Here is a 20,809-nt window from a genome sequence, read left to right as displayed (position 1 = left end):
GTGGTTTAGTAATTATACTTGCTGCTGCTGCCGAGCCAATTTTAAAAGTTGTTTTTAACTTTTTTTTCTGGAACAAACATCTATAGATGCCTTTTTTTAAGCATGCTATACATTGCATCAAAATCAATTGACACTCTACCTATAGTGATTATACCTGTACACATTTGACAAGAATCCAACAATTGACACTCTACCTATAACTAAACCAAGGAGTAACAGCATGTAACTCAATTGAATAGGAATCGGCTGCTATTGGGAAGACAACAACCGTGGGGCATTTCATCGAACACTTAGCGGGTAGTGAGCCACGCACTCACCGTGGGGGTGAGAAAGCAGCTGTCCGTGCATGCTCCTAAAGGCCTTGGTGGTGCTCTAGTGTCCGGTGGTGGACGGCGTGGGGAGTGCTCCGGCATGGGGTGGTGCACGGGCGTCGGCGTCGAAGAAGATGAGCGTAGGGCTAGGAACGGCGGTGCGGGGGGCGATGGACGGTTGCTTCGGCGTGGGGCGGTGCATAGGCCTTGGCATCGAAGAAGAGGAGCGCGGGGCTGGCAATGATGGCGTGGGGGCAGTGGACAGGTGCTCCGGCTTGGGGCGGTGCACGGGCGTCGGCGTCGAAGAAGAGGAGCGCGGGGCTGGGAATGGTTGGCGCGGGGTTGAAAATTTTCAACCCGCGGCGGGCTTTTATACCGGACCTCATCACTACCGGTTCTAGTTAGAAACCAACAGTGATGGGGGTACATCACTGCTAGTTGTAAGTAGAAACCAACAGTGATGGGGGTACATCACTGCCGGACCATTATTTAAACCAGCAGTGATTGTCGTGTAGCGGTTACAGCATAAGTAACTTATCTTTTCCACACTTTTCGAATACCACCTACTGGCTCAACGGTTAAGACCCCGCAACTCATCCCCCGATACCCATGTTTGAATCCCGGGTGGCCCAATTTTTTTGGTTTAATTTTATAATTTATTAAGCATATGTATTCCTATGTCGAAATGGCTTAAAAATTTTTTTGGTTAAGTGTCTGAACTTTGTAGCCCAAGACCCGAGCTCAAACCCGAGGGCTGGCACAATTTTTTATTGATTTTTCATATATCACTGCCGGTTTTCAAAATAAACCGACAGTGATAACAAGCATCACTGTCGGTTTCTTCTCATAACTGCCGGTTTTTTGAAACCGACAGTGATGTTTACATATATTAAAAAAAATCTTTTATATACTGAATAAATAGAAGCATATGTATTCCTATGTTGAAATGGCTTGAAATTTTTTTGGCAAGCTTGTACACCCAAATTAAGATCCCACATAGGATCTTAGGTTTTTCTAATCATTTTTTTATTAATTATATTTTTCTGTGTGCTAAATGAGACAAAAAAGGGGTGAATTTCATCTTGGACCCAACAGATTTTTTCATCCACCTCCACAAAATTCTTATCCCTAGGGCACATTAGAGTCTGTGTAAAAGTTTGGCACTATTCTGGATCTTTTCGTGTGTAGACTCAGTTCAACCTATAATTAAACTGTCTCGTCGCGCGGAAATTCATTTAAACCTCAGAAAGTAGCAAACCATCTCTGTAAAATCCCAAACTTGGTGTTTTGTTCACACGTGGCACGTGCAATCCTAAGAAAAAGTTTGAGACCAATACGACACCGGAATGCCTATGAACCATAGAAACCTTGATAACCTATGTGTATAGTCATGGTTCAATGAAAGGGCACATGTACCTCTGTGGAGCATGTATACTCCGCCTATGTCGAAATGACTTGAAATTTTTTTGGCAAGCATGTACACCCAAATTAAGACCCCACATAGGATTATAGGTTTTTTTGATCATTTTTATTTATTATATTTTTCTCTGTGCCAAATGAGACAAAAGAGGGTGAATTTCATCTTGGACCCAATAGATTTTTTCATCCACCTCCACAAAATTCTTATCCCTAGGGCACATTAGAGCCTATATAAAAGTTTGGCACCATTCCAGATCTTTTCGTGGGTAGACTCAGTTCAACCTATAATTAAACGGCCTCGTCGCGTGGAAATTCAATTAAACCTCAGAAAGTAGCAAACCATCTCCGGAAAATTCCAAACTTGGTGTTTCCTTCACACGTGGCATGTGCAAGCCTGAGAATAATTTGAGACCAATATGACACCAGAATGTATATTTCTAATTGCCCAACAAATGTTACACGAATTACATGCATGACAATAATTAAACACACAAAGCCGTACATATTAAAATTAGAACCCAATTAAACTACGACCTTGAAAACCTAGCTAAATAAACATTAATTACTATCGGAATCACTATCAGGATCGATCGGGCCATGCACACTAACATACCTCTGTAGCCATATATGGTAGTTGATGTCATAGATTACGTATCCGCTTGTATCGATGAAGTCCAATGCCCGTATAAGTGCACTCTCTCGTGCCTCACAATAACGAAAGAATGGTCGGCCATAGATGTAACCTACTGAACGACCACTGCCCCTATAGTAATCCTTATGCAGTACTAGCATCCTTCTATAGTGAGCTGGCCGAGGTTTCCATTGCAGAAGTCTCAATCGTACCCGAGTTGCTCCATAGCTTGGTCTAGAACGGCCCACAAGCCACATGCAGCATAGGTAAGGTCCTGTAGCGTAATCTGTCTGCGGAGAAAAAGAAAAAAATTAGAGAATATTATTACAATAATAAACAATAAATAACCACGACTCAGGTATAAGTGACCATTTTACCACATCCGTATGGTTGTAGCTTGCAAATCATTCGCTTGCTTGCGGGACGAGGATATCACCTACATTCAAAGCCAGTGGCTTGAAGTGCGAGAAATTAGGCACATCATAGCAATTATGTCGAAGTGCCTCTAAACAGATGCGCATGGCACTTAATTGGGCGCTTATCACGTCCGGGCTCTGTATTCCCATCCCGTGGATATGGTTTCGATGATTTGAACCCCTCACATGGATGAAAAAATTGAGTTCACACGTCCATAGCCGACCACTCGCATTAGATGTCGTGTTCTCGACGATGTCCGAGATAAAGAACCAGCCAAGTGTTGTTCACAGCCAATCTATTGGGGATATAGTCTACGACATATATGCATGCAACAATGATATTAAACTAATTACACTTATTAGTTAGCATCAAAAAACAAAAGATGTTGGAAAATATTTCGTACAATAGCTGAAACAGAGAACCGTGGAATGGCCACATTAGGAGCGAATGACTCTTCGCCAGGGTGGAAACCTGGTTCTTGTGGTGGGGGAGGTCCGTTGTTCATACCACCTGATCGATAAAATGCAAAAAAATATGAACATAAAATATATGCACAAAAAATTCTTCCAAGTAAAATGTGGCAACATAATTAAATATAGATCGAATGCAAGGAATAAGAATATATATAAATGTAGAATGCAAAGAAACATGAATATAGATACAATATTGGAGAAGACAACATATCAATACCATTGAAAATGCAGGAGCCATGACCAAATCACGTAGAGAGAGAGTGGATGTCTTGAGAAGTGAGAGTGAAACATGAGAAATGAGACTGAGAGAGTTCGTGGGTGGGTGGGATCGATGTATGTGGCCGGTAGTTTGTTTTATATAGGTGGCATGGACATCACTGCTGGTTTTTAAATAGAACCGATAGTGAAGGTGGTAATCACTGCCGGTTTCTAAATAGAACCGACAGGGAAGGTGGCTATCACTGCCGGTTTCTAAATAGAACCGACAGTGAAGGTGCATATATGTAAAGGATATATTTATTTAGATACTACAGTGGGAAAGTTTTAACAAGAACGATATATTTATTTAGATAGTAATGAAATACATCAAAAAATTACAAAAAATTGTGTACCTCAGTAGCATTATTCTAGTACCTTATGTGTGCACCATTTTGGTGGACTACGATGCATAACGATATCTGTGGTTTGCTATGAGAGGAAAACATTGTATCATGGCTGATAAGGCCTGGCTGAAACCAACATACATGGAGAGGCTAGCTCCTGGACGAGGGCCATTTTATAGGGGCTAGCAGTTGTGGTACATTTTTATTTCTGAACTAAAGTTGTCGGGGTAGGTAAGAGCAGTGTTCCAACTGTTGTGGTCATGAGAGCATTGTTGGCATGTGAGGAGCATCTACACATTACTGTCGGTTTTAGTTTAAAAACCGACAGTGAATTGGGCCTTCTGTGTCGGTTTGAGCAACCGACTGTGATAGAAGCTATCACTGTCGGTTTTAAAACCAAAACCAGCAGTGAAGGGCCCTACCGCCATCTTTTAGTAAAAATATAAAAAAACACTACCGGTTTGGAGTCTGCCATCGCAGCCTTTTTGTAAAAAATATAAAAAAGTTTGGCCCGCCTGAGATTCGAGCGTGGGTCACGGGGTTAAGAGTGCGCGGCCTTAACCGCTGAGTTAGGATAGGGAGTTCGGTTAGAATGGTTTTATTTTTTTCTTTTATCCCATCGTAATGCACTACTAAATAATAAATGCAAAATCAAAAATGTTTGGCCCGCCTGGGATTCGAGCGCGGGTCTCAGACTACAGAGTGTGTGGCCTTAACCGCTGAGCTAGGATAGGGAGTTCGGTTAGTTTGCTTTTCTTTATATATTTATTAATAGAAATAATGCAGTTAGTTTATATTCTAAAATAACACAAAAATTTGTGTCTTGATTATTTAATTCTATGATAATTAATTAATGGTCTATAATTATCAAATAATAGTGTTTGTGAACATCATCTTAATATTTGATTACATAGTCAATAATTAAATTATAGAGATGCGCACAAAATATAAATTAAATATTCAGTGCGAATTACTAATACAACGTCTGCATAATGATTACATAGTTAACAATAATCTAACTATCTTTAGGTGCATCAACAATGAGGGCCTCATTGTGATCAATTCATACGTAAGTAGGTTTGTCACCCTCTTGAAGGATAGGTAGGGGTATGTTCGCCCTGAATGGATGCATTTCCTGATAGCCCCTGTAGTCTTCTTCGTCCATCACTCCATCGACACCGACAATCTTCCTTTTTCCTTCTAGGACTACTTTTAGCCTTTCCTTTTGTCTTGTTGTCCCTTGCAAAGAAAACTCCCATAACATCTCTTGCAAGGAGGAAGGGGTCGTCTCTATATGCGATCTTAGTGAGATCAACAGTAGTGAACCCTTCGCTGTCAGTGTTGATTTCCTCAAGCTAGACCCACTAGCAGCGAAAAAGAGCTACCTTCAATGGACCGTAGGCTAGCTCCAATATCTCCTTTATGAAACCATAGTATGTTGCCTGCACGTTGCCGTTCTCGTCGTGAGCATCAAAACGAACACCACAATTTTGGTATGTGCTCTTTCCATCTTGCTTTTTTGTGTAAAATGTGAATCCATTGATCTCATACCCTTGGTACTTAAGATATGTACTCGAAAGCCCCTTGGCTAAGGCATCCAGTTGATTACCCAACTTTATTCCAAGCAAGCAACGTCGCAACCAGCTGACAAATTCCTCGTTCTATTTTTTATCTAGCCAAGCCTGTGACCTGCTCGGATATAGAGTTTGCAGCGATTGCCTGTGCTCATCAATGTATGGCATCACAACCTCGGCTTGCTGGAGAACAGCGAACTGTGTCTGTCTAAAAGAAATAGGGTCGTCTATTATAATAGATTTCTCCCCGATCATTCCTTTGCCACGTAGTCTTCCCTCCTGACGAGATTCTAGAACTCCGACCCTTTTGATGTCCAGATAATATGTGCAGAACTCAATGGCCTCCTCCGTTGACCATCCTTCAACCATGCCCCCTTCTGGCCTGAATCTGTTCCTAACATACCTCCTAAAAACTTTCATCAATCTTTCAAAAGGAAACATCTGATGCAGGTATATTAGGCCAAGGGCTCTAATTTGGTCAACAAGATGAATGAGTCAACAAGATGAATGAGCAGATGTAATGAGATACCAAAGTAAGTCGGCGAGAAATGCATCTCAAGCCTAACGAGAGTTTTGGCTATGTCCCATTGTAGCTACTCTAGCGTGGACACATCAATGACCTTTTTTGAGATCACATTGAAGAACGAGCAAAGCTTTATGATTGGGGTGTGGACCTTTGGGGGGAGGATGCCACGCAGGGCAACAGGGAGCAGCTGAGTCATAATGACATGATAGTCATGGGCCTTCATAGGGCCATAGTTAAACTTGAGTTCTCTCATGTTCACTAGCCTCTTCAGGTTCGCATAGTAGCCCGTCGGGACTTTGAGTTCATTGAATAAAGAAATAAGAGCACACTTTTCTTCCTTCTTCAATGTCCATGACGCAACCGAAAGTTCAAACTGGCCATTCTCTAGCTCCATAGGATGCAGCTCCTTCCTGATTCCCAAGTGTTGCATGTCCAGGCATGTGGCTAGTGAATCCTTCGATGTCCCCCCGGTGTCCATCAAGGTGTTAAGAGTGTTAGCGCACATGTTTTTAGTGATGTGCATGGGATCAAGACAGTGGCATACACTCAGAAATGGCCAGTAAGGTAGTTTCCATAAAACTAATTTTTGTCTTCCAAACGCTCCCATCAGGCGCTGCTACTGCATTATCTCCCTTCCTAAGGACAACCTCCAGTTTGTTGAGTTCTCAAAGTATCGCAGGCCTGTCTTGATATTTTGGAGCTAAGCGTTTCTCAATAGCACCGTTGAAATCTTTTCTGTTCCTGCGGTAAGGGTGATCCTTAGGTAGGAACCTACGGTGTCCTATATAAACTATCTTTGAGTTATTTGGTAGATTTACCGCATCAGTGTCGTCCAAGCACTCGACACATCTAGTATAGCTTTTGTCTTCTCTTTGGACAACGAACCTCGACCTGGCAGGTCGGTGATTGTAGCGATAAGTACTCCCTTGATCGTGACATGTTCCCTTTTGTACTCGTACCAAACATCCAGCACACCCTTTTCAAACATCTCCACTAGTTCATCGATCACTGGTTCCAGAAACACATCGATGTCATTCCCAGGCTGTCTTGGCCCTTGGATCAGTAGTGGCATCTGGATGTACGACCGCTTCATACAGACCCAAGGCAGAATGTTGTATATACAGAGCGTCATTGGCCAGGTGCTATGATTGCTTTCTAACCTGGTCGAAAGAATTCATCCCATCTGTGCTCAAAGCAAACCAAAGGTGCCTTACCTCTCCATCGATGTCCTTATAGAACATAGTATTGACAGTCCTCCAGTCACGCCCATCGGCGGGGTGTCTCATCATTGTATCTTTCTTATGCTCTTCGCCAAGCCAGCGCAACAGCTTGGCTGACTTTACACATGCAAATAGCCTATGCACCCGAGGAGCTATAGGAAAATACCAAACGACCTTTACGGGACCCCCTCTGGTCTTGGTGCACTCATCTAACGGCCCTTCCTTGTACCGTGGAGCTTCACACTTGGGGCACTTGTCCAAGTCTTTGTATTTTTTTCCACGGTACAATATGCAATCATTGGAACACGCGTGGATTTTTTCAACCTCGAGGCCGATGGGGCAGATCGTTTGCTTGCCCAAGTATGTCTTTTCTAGCAACTCATTTTTTTTGGGAGCATTTTCCTTATTATATCTAACAACTGATCGAAGCCTTTATCGCTCAATCCGTTTGTCGATTTGAACTCTAACAGCATAATGTCGGCTTCTAGTTTGCCCATTGGACAATTCCTATACAATGGTGTTTTGCCATCTTGTCTCATTTTCTCTAGCTTTCTCAGCTGTCTTTCACTAAGACATCCGGTCTCTACATTACATAGCAGCTAAGAAATGCCATCGTTATCCTCGGTGTCGTCAGCTAGCGTGTTCCTAAACACATTATTAACTGTGGCCATAGGTTCTGTGTTGACACCGGGTTCCTCGTCAGCATCGTGGATGGCTACGTCAGGCATGTCCACATCATCATAGTTTTCCTGCAGAACATTCACACCAACCTCACCATGCATAGTCCATATCGTATAGTTTGGCATGAACCCCCTGGTAATCAAGTGCGATCGTATAGACTCAATTTGATGAAAGTTCCTTTGATTGACAGGGTTCCTATTCCTAGCATGGGCTTTGGCATCGGTGATAAACTAGCTGACGCCATGCATGTACCGCTTGTCCGTTCGGGACAGATGCATCCACTCTCGATCCATCTCTACATAAAAAAATACTGAGATAGTAATTACAAAGAATTAATAAGAAATCAAGCTTCATAAACAGCAATTGTAGCTCGAAAGTACCATTTTTGGAAAACATTATTGTACACTAATTATTGGAAAATTGAAATTGGTAGCCCCGGCCCTGTAAATTGAAAATCATAGTAAAAAACAATTATTGCACAATATTGAAGAACAACTATTCTACTCTACTTCTAAGAACTAATTATAGCATCACATACTAACAATGATGATCTTGACCACCATGGAATTATTAGCTAGGAATTTAAATGTGTTCATAGACACCAACCTTTTAGATGATGGATTCACCACAATTTGAGCCTGGCACAAATGTCCAATTGGAAAAGTGCTCTCTAGAATGGAGAAAGAACTAGAATGAGAATCAAGCAATGTAGCCATCAAAACAAAGCTAATTAAGCAACAAAATCAAAGGAGTCAATGTTTGTTACTAACCTTAAAGCAAAAGATCAAGCTATTCTTCAAAATCCAAGCACTAGCTTCATGGTGAAGAGCAGCCGCAACAATCGAGGGAAGGGTCCAAATGCGTGCCTCTGTTCTCAGAAATGGAAGAGAGGGGGAAGGAGAGGACGGCTACAGCCTTTTTGTGTTGTAGGCTTATCACCGTCGGTTCTTGGCTAGAACCGATAGTGATAGAGCCCAATCACTGTCAGCTCTTGGCTTAAACCGGTAGTGATGAGTGCCTGCCAAAACACTGCCAGTTCAAGCCACAAACCGGCAGTGATGTGGTCCTTCACTGTCGGTTTTAGCCCAGCCCCAATCATTTTTTCATTTTCAAGCTCATAACCGGGAGTGAAGGTACATCACTGTCGGTTCTCACAAATCCGGCAGTGATGATGTCGGCAGTGATGTGCAAATCTGGTGTAGTGCATGCCGAGGGCATCAGAGGCTCCATTTGCACTAGTCGACATAGTGCGTTGCTCGAAGTCATGGACCACAGTCGATGCAGGAAGGTGTTCACAGTGCAGTCCCACGAATGGTCACCAGGAAGAAGACAGGTTCCACGATCGACCACTAGGAAGAAGACATCGGATGAGCAGTCGCGGAATCGCTCCCCAAAAACCTAATCGCCGCACACCCCGTGCAAGGTTCATAGGCGGACGAGGGTTCTAGAGGCACCTGCTCTCCCGCTACTCCGTGCGCGCAGAGTTACGGGATAGGGAAACCCAAAGGGCGGCTGAGATGTGGTCTCTCAGAAGCAAAGCGAAGCGGAAGATCTGGACTGACGGAGGACTTGCGATTTATGGCTACGACGGGGACGGAGAAAGGCAGCGGAGGATCCTAGGAGATGGAGACACGAAGAGATGGTAACTAGCGCAATCTGTTCGCCTCCACCATAATGGAGAGAAACTCCCGTGATTATGTAGATTAAGTGGCAAAACCTGGCCACGCCCGCTCACTCGCCGCCTGCCTCGCCTCGCCTCGCCTCGAGCCCACGGCCACGGCCTTGGCCTCGGCCCGGACCGCGCCCGCGCCCACGGCCCGGCCGGCGGCGGCGGCACGCGTGCGTGGCACTCCTTTATCCTTTTCTTAGCTTCTCAATTAAGATGGATAATTTCCAAGCAAATAAGTTGAGTAAACGTTCAGTTAAAATCACATACGGTATTAAACCGTACAACGCTTAATATTACGTACCATAGAGTTTTATTTGATTTATTAAATATTATATGGGCCAAGCCCATAATATATCCAACAATCCCCACCAAACTCTAGGGTTTATAACAAAGTAGTCTTAGAACCATATTTCTTTTATATACAAGTGTTTCAATGGAGACTATTAAGTTGAACATCCATCTAGAGCAATAGTTTCACTTAGTCACAACTGAACAATTGACTAAGCCTTGAATTTACAGTTTTGTGTGAGGTGAATGTCACTAAAGTCCTTAGTTGATACTAGGCTACAAAAGGCATCCCCTCTATTTGGAGCATATAAGTCATACTCCAGTGCCTTTCATGAGTATTTAGAGATCACCCAAATCTCATAGACTATGACCAGCAGTCTGACTCATATAGGTGTGTTCCTCAAAAGATATTCTGTAGGACAACATTTGCTTTAGCAAGCCACTTAGAACACATTAAGGTAAAAACCAACCTACCTTACAGAAAGAAAAGATATGCATCAGAAATGAGTGTTACTAAGGATCTTTCCTCACAATTTACTACTAGCTTGTTTCACCATCCTACTTCACGGGATCTTCGATCACATAGAACAGGTTACCACTATAGTAAATTTTATTTAGGTCTCAAACCCATCTCTCTCGATGCACTTTCTATCACATTGCGTGACAGACCCTTAGTGAATTGATCTGCCAGATTGTTAGACGTGTGAACATAGCCCAACGCTATTACTCTAGAGTTTCTTAATTTTCTGACAGATTTTAGTCGTCTCTTAACATGCCTTGTAGACTTCACGTTACCCTTAGAACTATTAACCTTCGTAATCATAGTCTGGTTATCGTAGTTCATAGAAATAGCCGGTATGGGTTTTTCAACAACCGGTAAATCCATAAGGAGATCACGAAGCCACTCGGCCTCAGAGCCAGCGGTGTCTAATGTTGTGAGTTCTGCTTCTATTATAGACTTCGTTAAGATAGTCCGCTTACAAGACTTCTAGGAAATAGCACCACCTCCAAGCGAAAACACATATCCACTTGGGGCATAAAGCTCATCAGCATTAGAGATCCAGTTGGCATCATAATAGCCTTCCAGCACCTTCGGATGTCCGGTATAACGAATATCATAGCTCATAGTGCCTTTTAGATAGCGCATCACTCTCTCAAGAGCACGCTAGTGATCATCTCCCGGGTTTGACACAAACTGGCTCAGCTTGCACACAACAAATGAGATGTCAGGCCTTGTTGCACTAGCAAGATACATGAGCAAACCAATGATCTGGGAATATCTCAATTGATCCCTTGCTATTCTCTGATTTTTCCTCAATAACACACTCGGGTCATAAGGTGTAGGAGCAGGTTCACAGTCACTAAACCCAAAGCAACTCAGCACCTTTTCCACAAGTGGGATTGTAACAGAGTTATCCCACTATCACCTCCTCTCAGAAGCTTGATATTAAGAATAACATCAGCCTCTCCCAAATCTTTCATTTCAAAATTATTAGATAAAAATTCATTCACCTCCTCAATCACTTTGAGGCTGGATCCAAAGATCAGTATGTCATCAACATATATGCACAAAATAACTCCTTCACCCCCACCATACCAATAGTACACACATTTGTCAGCTTGATTCACAATAAAGCTAGCAGATGTTAGAGTTCTATCGAACTTCTCATGCCACTGCTTAGGAGCTTGTTTTCAGCCATATAATGACTTTAATAATTTACACACCTTGCCTTCTTGACCATTTGCTACAAACCTATCTGGCTGATCCATATAGATCTCCTCCTCTAACTCTCCATTTAGGAAAGATGTCTTAACGTCCATTTGATGAACGATAAGACCATATGAGTTTGCTAGGGAAAGCAAACCTCGAATTATAGTCAATTGGGCAACCGGTGAATAAGTATTAAAGAAATCATCACCTTCCTTTTGAGTATAACTCTTGTCCACAAGTCTTGCCTTGTACCTCTCGATAGTATCATCAAGCCTAAGCTTTTTCCTGAACACCCATTTGCACCCTATAGGCTTGCACCCATAAGGACGATCAACTATTTTCCAAGTTCCATTAGACATAATAGAATCCATCTCACTCTATACTGCTCCCTTCCATAAGTCAGCATTAGGAGAGAAATATGTCTCTTCAATGGTCGTTGGTGTGTCATCCACAAGGTACACAATATAGTCATCTCCAAAAGACTTTGCAGTCCTCTGTCTCTTACTTTTTCTAGTGACTATAGTCTCATCCTCCTCAGGATTTTGTATATAGGGTTCCTCAATTTATTCTATCGGAGTAAAATTTTCATGCTTATGGAGAATTATAAATTCATGACCAGTTGTGCTAGGTGCATTTTTCATGAAAAATTCATTCTCAAAAAATGTAGCATCTCAAGATTCCATGATTGTATCAAGAGCCATCTAAGGAACACTAGAATTTATAATTAAAAATCTATAACCCATGCTGTGAATAGCATAACCAAGAAAAACACAATCAACAGTCTTTGGTCCAAGCTTTCGCTTTTTGTTTATTGGCACATTCACCTTTGCCAAACAACCCAAGTTCGCAGGTAAGAGAGATTTAATCTCTTCTTCCCCCATTCCTCGAATGGTGTAATTTCTTTGTTCTTTGTGGGCACTCTATTTAGGACATGACACGATGTCAATATAGCCTCACCCCACCATTCCTTAGATAGTCCCGCAGTCTCTAACATGGCATTAAACAAATCAGTTAGAGTGTGATTCTTTCTCTCTGCAATCCCATTGAACTATGGTAAGTATGGTGGCGTCCTCTCATGAATAATTCCATGCACCACGCAAAACTCAGAAAATTCATTTGAGAAATATTCTCTCCCGCGATCGGACCACAAACGTTTGATTTTCTTCTCAAGTTGATTTTCTACATCAGCTTTATAGACTTTAAAATAATGCAACGCTTCATTTTTAGTTTTCAATAAATACACGTAGCAAAATCTAGTACAATCATCTATAAATGTCATGAAGTATCGTTTACCACCTTTTGTCAATTCGTCATTCATTTCGCATAAATCAGAATGAACGAGTTCTAATGGTGCCAAGTTCCTCGCCTCAGCAGCCTTGTAAGGCTTGCGCGGTTGCTTCGATTGTACACACACCTAGCACTTAGAATCTTTGACTAAGTTAAATTTTAGGATTAAATTCAGATTTGCAAGCCGCGTGAGACAGCCAAAATTAATGTGACAAAGTTGTGAATACCATATATTTGACTCATCCAAAACATTAACATTGTTCACTACATTATTACACACATCATCAAGCAAGGATAAGCGGAACAAGCCTCCGCAATCATAACCTTTTCTAACAAATGTTCCATGTCTGGACACAACACACTTATTGGACTCAAGCATAATTTTAAAGCCATCGCGACACATTTGAGAACCGCTAACAAGATTCTTCTTGATGGAGGGGACATGTTGCACATTCTTTAATAGCACCGTCTTTCCCGAAGTAAACTTCAGAATGACCGTACCAGCACCAAAAACACTCGCATGCGAACCGTTTCCCATCAACAAGGCTCTAGTCCTACTGGTCTGATAGGAAGTAAACAAAAAAACATCAGCACACACGAGAATATTAGCACTGCTATCCATCCACCACTCAGGTAAAAAACAAACTGAAAGAACAAAAGGTAAAGAATTACCATACCCAGATGTTCCTCCTCTAGTTTCGCTAATCACCATGTTTGCTGATTTCTTTTCTTGCTTATATTTGTGGTCTGGGCACACACTTGTCCAATGCTCATCACTCCCGCAAACAAAGCAACCTCCACCTTTCTTGTTGTTTTTCTTCTTAAACTGAGCAGTTTGCTTAGGCTTTGTATTGTTGTTCTCTTGTATGTTCTTCTTCTTTTTATTACGGGATGCAAATGAGTTTTTCTTCTGCACAATATTGGCAGCGGAAGACTCAACTCATTTTCCACGGTTGTCTTTTGCTCTCGTCCCCTCCTCAACATCAAGAGATCCAATAAGCTCAGCCACGCTAAACTCTTGTCTCTTGTGTTTTAGAGAAGTAGCAAAATCCCTCCAAGAAGGTGGTAGCTTAGCGATTATACCGCCGGCCACAAACTTGTCAGGTAACATATATGGAAAATGTTCTAGTTCCTTTGCTAGCGCCTATATCTCATGAGCCTGTTCCACTATAGAACGGTTTTCAACCATTTTATAATCATATAGCTGCTCCATAAGGTACAACTCACAACCAGCATCAGAAACTCTAAACTTTGCCTCAAGAACATCCCATAACTCTTTGCCTGATGTGCAAGATATATAGTTTTTCTCATACTTAGGATGAAGTGCACTAATCACGGCGCCTCAAAACTGGTTATCGGCAGCCAAGAACTTTTGCTCCTCCTCACGAATAAATTGTTCAGGCTTCCCCTGTGCGGCGTGATAGCAATTCATAGCAGTCAACCACAACACCATCTTGGCACGCCAAATCATAAAATTCATGCTATCAAAATTATTCGGCTTTAAAGCAGCAGCAAAACCACTGACAGAAAATTACTAACATTAGGTTTTTGGATTGTTAGATAATTAGGTATTTTCATGGTCAATTTAATCTAGAAATAAAACATCAGTAAGTTTGTGACGACATATATGTGCATGTGTATATCACTAACAAACGCTACAGCATGCAAGTATGACATACAGATCGATACAGTAAGGGCGCAAAGTGCGGTAATCACAGAGTTAAAATTGTACCCAGCGGAGGCTCCCATGCCGAGGGCATCAGAGGCTCCATTCGCACTAGTTGACATAGTTCGTTGCTCGAAGTCGTGGACCATAGTCGATGCAGGAAGGTGTTCACAGTGTAGTCCCACGAACGATCACCAGAAAGAAGACGGGTTCCGCGATCGATCACCAGAAAGAAGACGTCGGACGAGCAGTCGCGGCGTCGCTCCCTAAAAACCTAATCGCCGCACACCCCGTGCAAGGTTCTCAGGCGGACAAGGGTTCTGGAGGCACCTGCTCTCCTGCTACTCCGTGCGCGCAAAGGTACGGGACGGGAAAACCCAAAGGGCGGCTGAGATGTGGTCTCTCGGAAGCCAAGTGAAGCAGAAGATCTGGACTGACGGAGGACTTGTGATTTATGGCTGCGACGGGGAGGGAGAAACAAGCGGAGGATCCTAGGAGACGGAGACACGAAGAGACGGTAACTGGAGCAATCAGTTCGCCTCCACCATAAAGGAGAGAAACTCCCGTGATTATGTGGATTAAGTGGCAAAACCTGGCCACGCCCGCTCGCCGCCTGCCTCGCCACGGCCTCAGCCCGGGCCCACGGCCCGGCCGGCGGCGGCGCACGCGCGTGTGGCACTCCTTTGTCCTTTTCTCAGCTTCTCAATTAAGATGGATAATTTTCAACCAATTAAGCTTAGTAAACGTTCGGTCAAAATCCATACGGTATTAAATCATGTAACATTTAATGTTACATAACATAGAGTTTTATTAAATTTATTAAATATAATACGGGTCAAGCCCATAATATACGCATTGAGCGTAGCGTCCGTTTCCTGACACGCCTACTTGAGCGATCAGGCCTTGGAGAGGAGACATGCCTTCCTACAGTGGGCCAGTACACTAAACCCTACAAGTACTGCACATTGGAGGCTGCTCGCGAGGAAGCTCAGCTCGTCGTCTTCTCAGCCATTGACGATCTATTTGCCAAAACGAGCATTTCTCCTCTCACCATTGACATTCTTGTCGTAAACTGCAGTGGATTTTGTCCGACACCAGGTTTCCCCGACATGATCATGAACAAGTACAAGATGCGTAGTGACATCCGCAACGTCCATCTATCTGGAATGGGGTGCAGCGCGGGTTTAGCCTCGGTAGACCTCGCCAAGAACCTTCTGCAAGCCATGCCGCGAGGGGCACGGGCGTTGGTCGTATCAACAGAAACTCTCACACCCAACTACTATTTTGGGAACGAGCACTATTGGAAACTGGCTCTTCACCAAATATTTTTATAATTACCGAGTGCATTTTCTCGGTCACTCGGCAAACAAGCTCTTTGCCAAGTGCTACGAAAAAACACTCATAATTGCACTCGGTAAACAAACGCTTTGCCTAGTGCTGCAAAAAAACACTCGGCAAAGAAATAAGTTTACCGAGTGTTTTTTTTGCACTCGGCGAAGAAATAAGTTTGTCGAGTGTTTTTTTTGCACTCGGCAAAGAAATAAGTTTTTTCTCTCTTATAACCTTGAAACTTTTTCTACACTCCACATAGAATATGTGGTACTCTATGTTAAAATTTGGTATATTTCTCGATCTGTTTACTATATTTAATTAATTTATTACATTTCAAGCAATTTTTTTTAATCAAGTCAAATTTGAATTGTAAGTTATTCAAATAATAGAATAAAATGAGTACAAAAATGGTATTCATGTTATTGAGTCCAGTGTGAGGCCTTACCCGGGAAATAAAAAGAAATTTCGAACATCTTATTCAGGAAACACTACCACGAACGTGTGGCCGAATGGTTTTTAAATTCTAAAAAACGCAAACGAAGTCTGAAAATCATGAGATTTGTCATGATGTGTTGATATCATACGTGGAGGTTATGGTAAAAAATTGAGAAGGTTTCGCACAATTTGTCACGTACGATGTTTACACACCGAAGCATCTCAGAAGAAGAATCGTAGCGTTGAGAAGGAATCGGTAAGATTTGGAGTCAAAGTCACGGTCGAATTGGGGTTTGACTTCAAAACTTTTTGTATAGGCAATAGAGAACATAGATTGTTTCATGTGAAATTTTGATAATTTTTTTGGATCCGTTTGATAATTTTAATTTATTAAGTGCAATTATAGAATTTTAATCGATATAAATTAAATTTGAGCTGTAACTACATAAAATAATGGAATCATATTCGTAGAAAAATCATATATATATTGTTGAGTCATTTTGACAAGGTATTTTCAAAGTACATCGAACAAAAAAAACAGGAAAAACACGTTATGGAAAACAAGGAAATGAAAAAATAACTAATATATTTGCCAGAGTGCCCCAAACCTTGACACTCGGCAAAGCCATCTTTGTCGAGTGTCCTAGCTCCACACTCGGCAAACTCAACACTTTATAAACTTAAAGAAACATGTTCCGCCATGTCAGCGAGCCGTGTCTCCAAAATCGAGCTCTCCCATTGGTCCGAACCTCCTCTCCCTGGATCCCTCCTCTCTTATCCCTTCCCTCTCCCTCTCTCCTTATACATTCCTCAAACCTCATCTTCCAAGGGGCAAGGGGTGGGAGGGCGGCGGCGGGCGCGGGACACCGGCCGGCGGTGGGCGGCGCGGCACAGCGGCAGGAGACGGCCTCGGCCGGGCACGCGGGGCGGCACGACCGTGGCGGTGCGGGCAGGGCGTCGCAGTCATGGGTCACCAGCTGGCGGTGGGCAGCGCGGCACGGCAGCAGGAGGCAGCCATGGCCGGGCGCGCTGGGCGGGCGGCCGGGGCAACGCGGGCGGCCGGGACCGAGGCTGTGGCGGCGCGGGCGGCGAAGCGGCGGCCAATGCGGGCGCACGGGCGGCTGGAGCCGGGAGCGGCCGAGCTGCAAGAGCGGCGGGAACGGCAGCGGGAGCACTAGGACACGGCGGCGGCGGTGCGTTCCGTGGTCGTCATCGCGGCCGCCGGCGCGCGCTTGTTGGACACCGAGCGGCCACCGGTGCGGACCACGCCGGTTGGGGACGGGCACGGCACGAGTGGGCTTTTTTTATTTTGGAAAAAAACCATTGTTTGTCGAGTTTTTTTTTTCCGTCGACACTCGGCAAACAAGACATATTTGCCGAGTGTTGATGCCATTAGACACTCGGCAAACGCGTCATGAACGTCTTCTCGCCATCACGTTGCTTTTTTTTTGCCGAGTGTCGATTTTAGCACTCGGCAAAGTCTTTGCCGAGTGCCCGATGAAAAACACTCGGTAAAGAAACGTTTGCCGACTCTGTATACGCCGAGTGTCATTTGCCGAGTGTAACACTTGGCAAAGCTTTTGCTGAGTTTTTTTTGGACTTCGCTGTGTGCCGTAGACACACAGCAAACTTCCAGATTCCGGTTGTGGAGAGAGCTATGCTGCTTCCATATTGCTTGTTCCGCATGGGCAGAGCTGCCGTGCTGCTTTCAACATCACCCGCAAAGGCCCGTTTTCGACTCGAGTATGTCGTTCGGACACACACTGCAGCAGACGACAAGTCATACCAGTGCATCTATCAGAAAGAGGATGATAAGGGAAACAAAGGGCTGGATCTCTCCATGGATCTCATGGGCGTTGCTGCCAGGACGCTCAAAGCCAACATCACCACCATTGCGCCGCTCGTCCTTCCAGCCTCCGAGAAACTCTTGTTTGCAATGTCCTTCGTATCTACGAAGCTTCTCAGAACGCGGACCAGGTTGTACGTGCCTAACTTCCTCACAGCGTTCGAGCATATTTGCATCCATGCAGGTGGGCGTGCAGTGATTGATGAGATCCAGCGCAGCCAAGGCCTGTCAGACAAGCATGTTGAGTCCTCCAGGATGACACTGCATCGATTCAGCAACATATCTAGCAGCTGCTTATGGTATGAATTAGCATACATCGAGGCCAAGCGCCACATGCAAAAGGGAGATCGAGTATGGATGATTGGATTTGGTTCTGGATTCAAGAGCAACAGTGCAGTATGGGAGTGCATCGTTCCACCCCATAATAGTGAAGATGGGCCATGGGCTACGTGCATCCATCGTTATCCAGTACATGATCCTTAATAAGATCCACAAAACCAGTTGGGTCAGTACTGTGCATACATTGTGATTGTCTACGTTGTACTGTGTAATCACACAAAAAAATATGGATAATTAAGTGCTCTCTTTCTACCAATCCCCCTGCAACATAATCAAGACTTCCCCTCTCCAATATGCAGATGACACTCTCATCTCAACTTATATGCAAGGTTGTAGCAAACAACTTTTTTTTTGAAAACTCTACTTGCGAACACTTGATGGTTATTACGCTAAATCCATCAGCAGCTATTGGTACTTTTTCAAAACTAGACTTGCATGCGCACTTGATGATTATACCAAATCCATCAGTGCTATTTGGTATCTAACATATTTCCACTAGCTAGGATACTTATATTAGTGGTCTTGGTTTGGTGGACCAAAGCTTCAAATAGCAGATATGGTTGTTTCTCTTCCCCTATAATATATTTGGCTCATGTCAAAATTATGGGACAAGCCAAGAAAGTATGATTACACAAGTTGCAACTTGAAGATTTTGAATTTATGACTTATTTTAGTTGTTGTTTTTCTTTGGTACATCAGAGTCTGATGACTTATTTATATGTTTCATTGTTGGGATATGTGTTAGTACTTTGTAATAGTTTTAGTCTTATTTATCTTTATTAGAAGATGTCTGAAGCCGGAAACCCTGTATTAACTATAAAAACAAGGTTGAAGGGTGTACAGCTAAAAATGCCAGCACAAGTAATGCACCAACCGCTGAATTTCATATTTCAATTGAAGGTGGTACCCTAAAAAGCGCACCTAAGTATGAGCTTGTTAGAACTAAAGAACCTACTAGAACTAACAAACCTAATGGTGACATCTAAGAGATTTGTCTGGATCTCATCCTCACGGTGAGGATCTAGATTCAAGATTGTGAATGTAGAATATGGATCCTGTACTAAAAAAATGAGGGGGTGTTTAAATCTCATTTCAGAGTGATTATTGCATCTGCAAAGTAAATATTTCCAAATAATAGGTTTGAGGTAGATAATTGGATTCTACACTACTCTCTAGAAAACATTTATGCGATATCACTTTCACCAACACTTTAGTAAAAATCGTTTGTGATAATATATCACCACTAGTTTATAATAGAGTAACAGTGAAAATCAGGGTGGTTTTCACCCAACCGTTCATATCACAAACCATTGGTGAAAATGTTTGCACTATATCTCTCTCCATAGAAGCCCGTCTGACCAATCTTGGCCCGCTAATATAGCCTCGAACTATATAATTTGGAAAATCCTAGGACCTCCCACAATCCCACCACATCTAGCCCCCTCACCTCTAGGACCTCCCTCTGCCTCACATCTATCTTTCCTCGCCTCGGCTTGGCTCTGCCTCTTCCCTCCGCCTCCAACTATGTTGGTATTCCTTATGCTCAAGTCAATAATTCTACAGCGCATAGAATACCATTACAACCTTTCACTCGGAAGTATTTCAGAGTATCATATTTATCCTCAAGGAAGCAATGGCTAAAAAATATGATAACTAACCATGATGTATCTACTAACTAATTGATGAGGACATGCCCACGGTGTCCGAGAATTAACCCCAATCTTCATGGTACAAGACAATCAAGAAACAGTGTCTCTTAAACAGTTCGGCTTGCACCAGAAGTATACACCAACAGATAACTCACGCCAAAGCTAGTAACAGAATAGTATGTACGGAGTAGCTAGCAGCTATCCTTCCGTGAGACCAAGACAAATTAATTAATTGAATTGCTAACCAATCAAAGAAAAGCTGAAGCATACGACAATATGAGACTCACAGAAATCAATTTAGTTCACAGCCAATCAACGTAGCAGCTTGAGTAGTATTGTATTATAATAATTGATATGGCCAAAGAACCGAACACGGCACAACACGAATACGCAGACTGGAAACTCAATTCGATGACCAAAAGAGTAGCAAACCGAGGATCAAATAACACTACTAAGAATCTTTTTTAGGGGTGGCTCGTAATTTTTTGTAGGGGCGATTTTGCCAGCCATCTTTACGAAGGGATGGCTACAAATCGCTGATTTGTAGAGGTGATTCCCAGACCGTCTCTATAAATCGATTTGTACGGACGGTTGGTGTTATCAGCCGCCCCTACAAATCGATTTGTAGGGACGGCTGGATATTGAACCGCCCCTACGAATCAATTTTCAGAAATCACGAAAAAAGGCGCAAAAAAATAGCAAATTTTCTTTTAATCCAAGGGGTCCCCACCGA

At 43.0% G+C, this 20,809-nt stretch overlaps 1 protein-coding gene across 1 annotated transcript; it reads left to right on the top strand.

The window, feature by feature from the left end:
• Positions 1-481: 481 nt before the first annotated feature.
• Positions 482-18,571, top strand: LOC136523767 (3-ketoacyl-CoA synthase 6-like). Its single transcript, XM_066517334.1, has 3 exons — positions 482-641; positions 15,316-15,767; positions 17,891-18,571. The coding sequence occupies exons 1-3, from the start codon at positions 482-484 to the stop codon at positions 18,569-18,571; spliced, it is 1,293 nt and encodes a 430-aa protein (XP_066373431.1).
• The last annotated feature ends 2,238 nt before the right edge of the window (positions 18,572-20,809 follow it).

Source organism: Miscanthus floridulus, chromosome 18, assembly GCF_019320115.1.
Source record: "Miscanthus floridulus cultivar M001 chromosome 18, ASM1932011v1, whole genome shotgun sequence".
Lineage (NCBI taxonomy): Eukaryota > Viridiplantae > Streptophyta > Magnoliopsida > Poales > Poaceae > Miscanthus > Miscanthus floridulus.
This window is presented reverse-complemented; position numbering and strand designations above follow the sequence as displayed.

Excerpts from the sequence above, each read along its gene's own strand:
- LOC136523767 (XM_066517334.1), top strand. The coding sequence starts at position 482 with ATGGACGGTTGCTTCGGCGTGGGGCGGTGCATAGGCCTTGGCATCGAA. Across the intron at positions 642-15,315 it reads GGAGCGCGGGGCTGGGAATG|CCCATAATATACGCATTGAG; the intron begins GTTGGCGCGGGG and ends ATACGGGTCAAG. Across the intron at positions 15,768-17,890 it reads CCAACTACTATTTTGGGAAC|GAGAGAGCTATGCTGCTTCC; the intron begins GAGCACTATTGG and ends ATTCCGGTTGTG.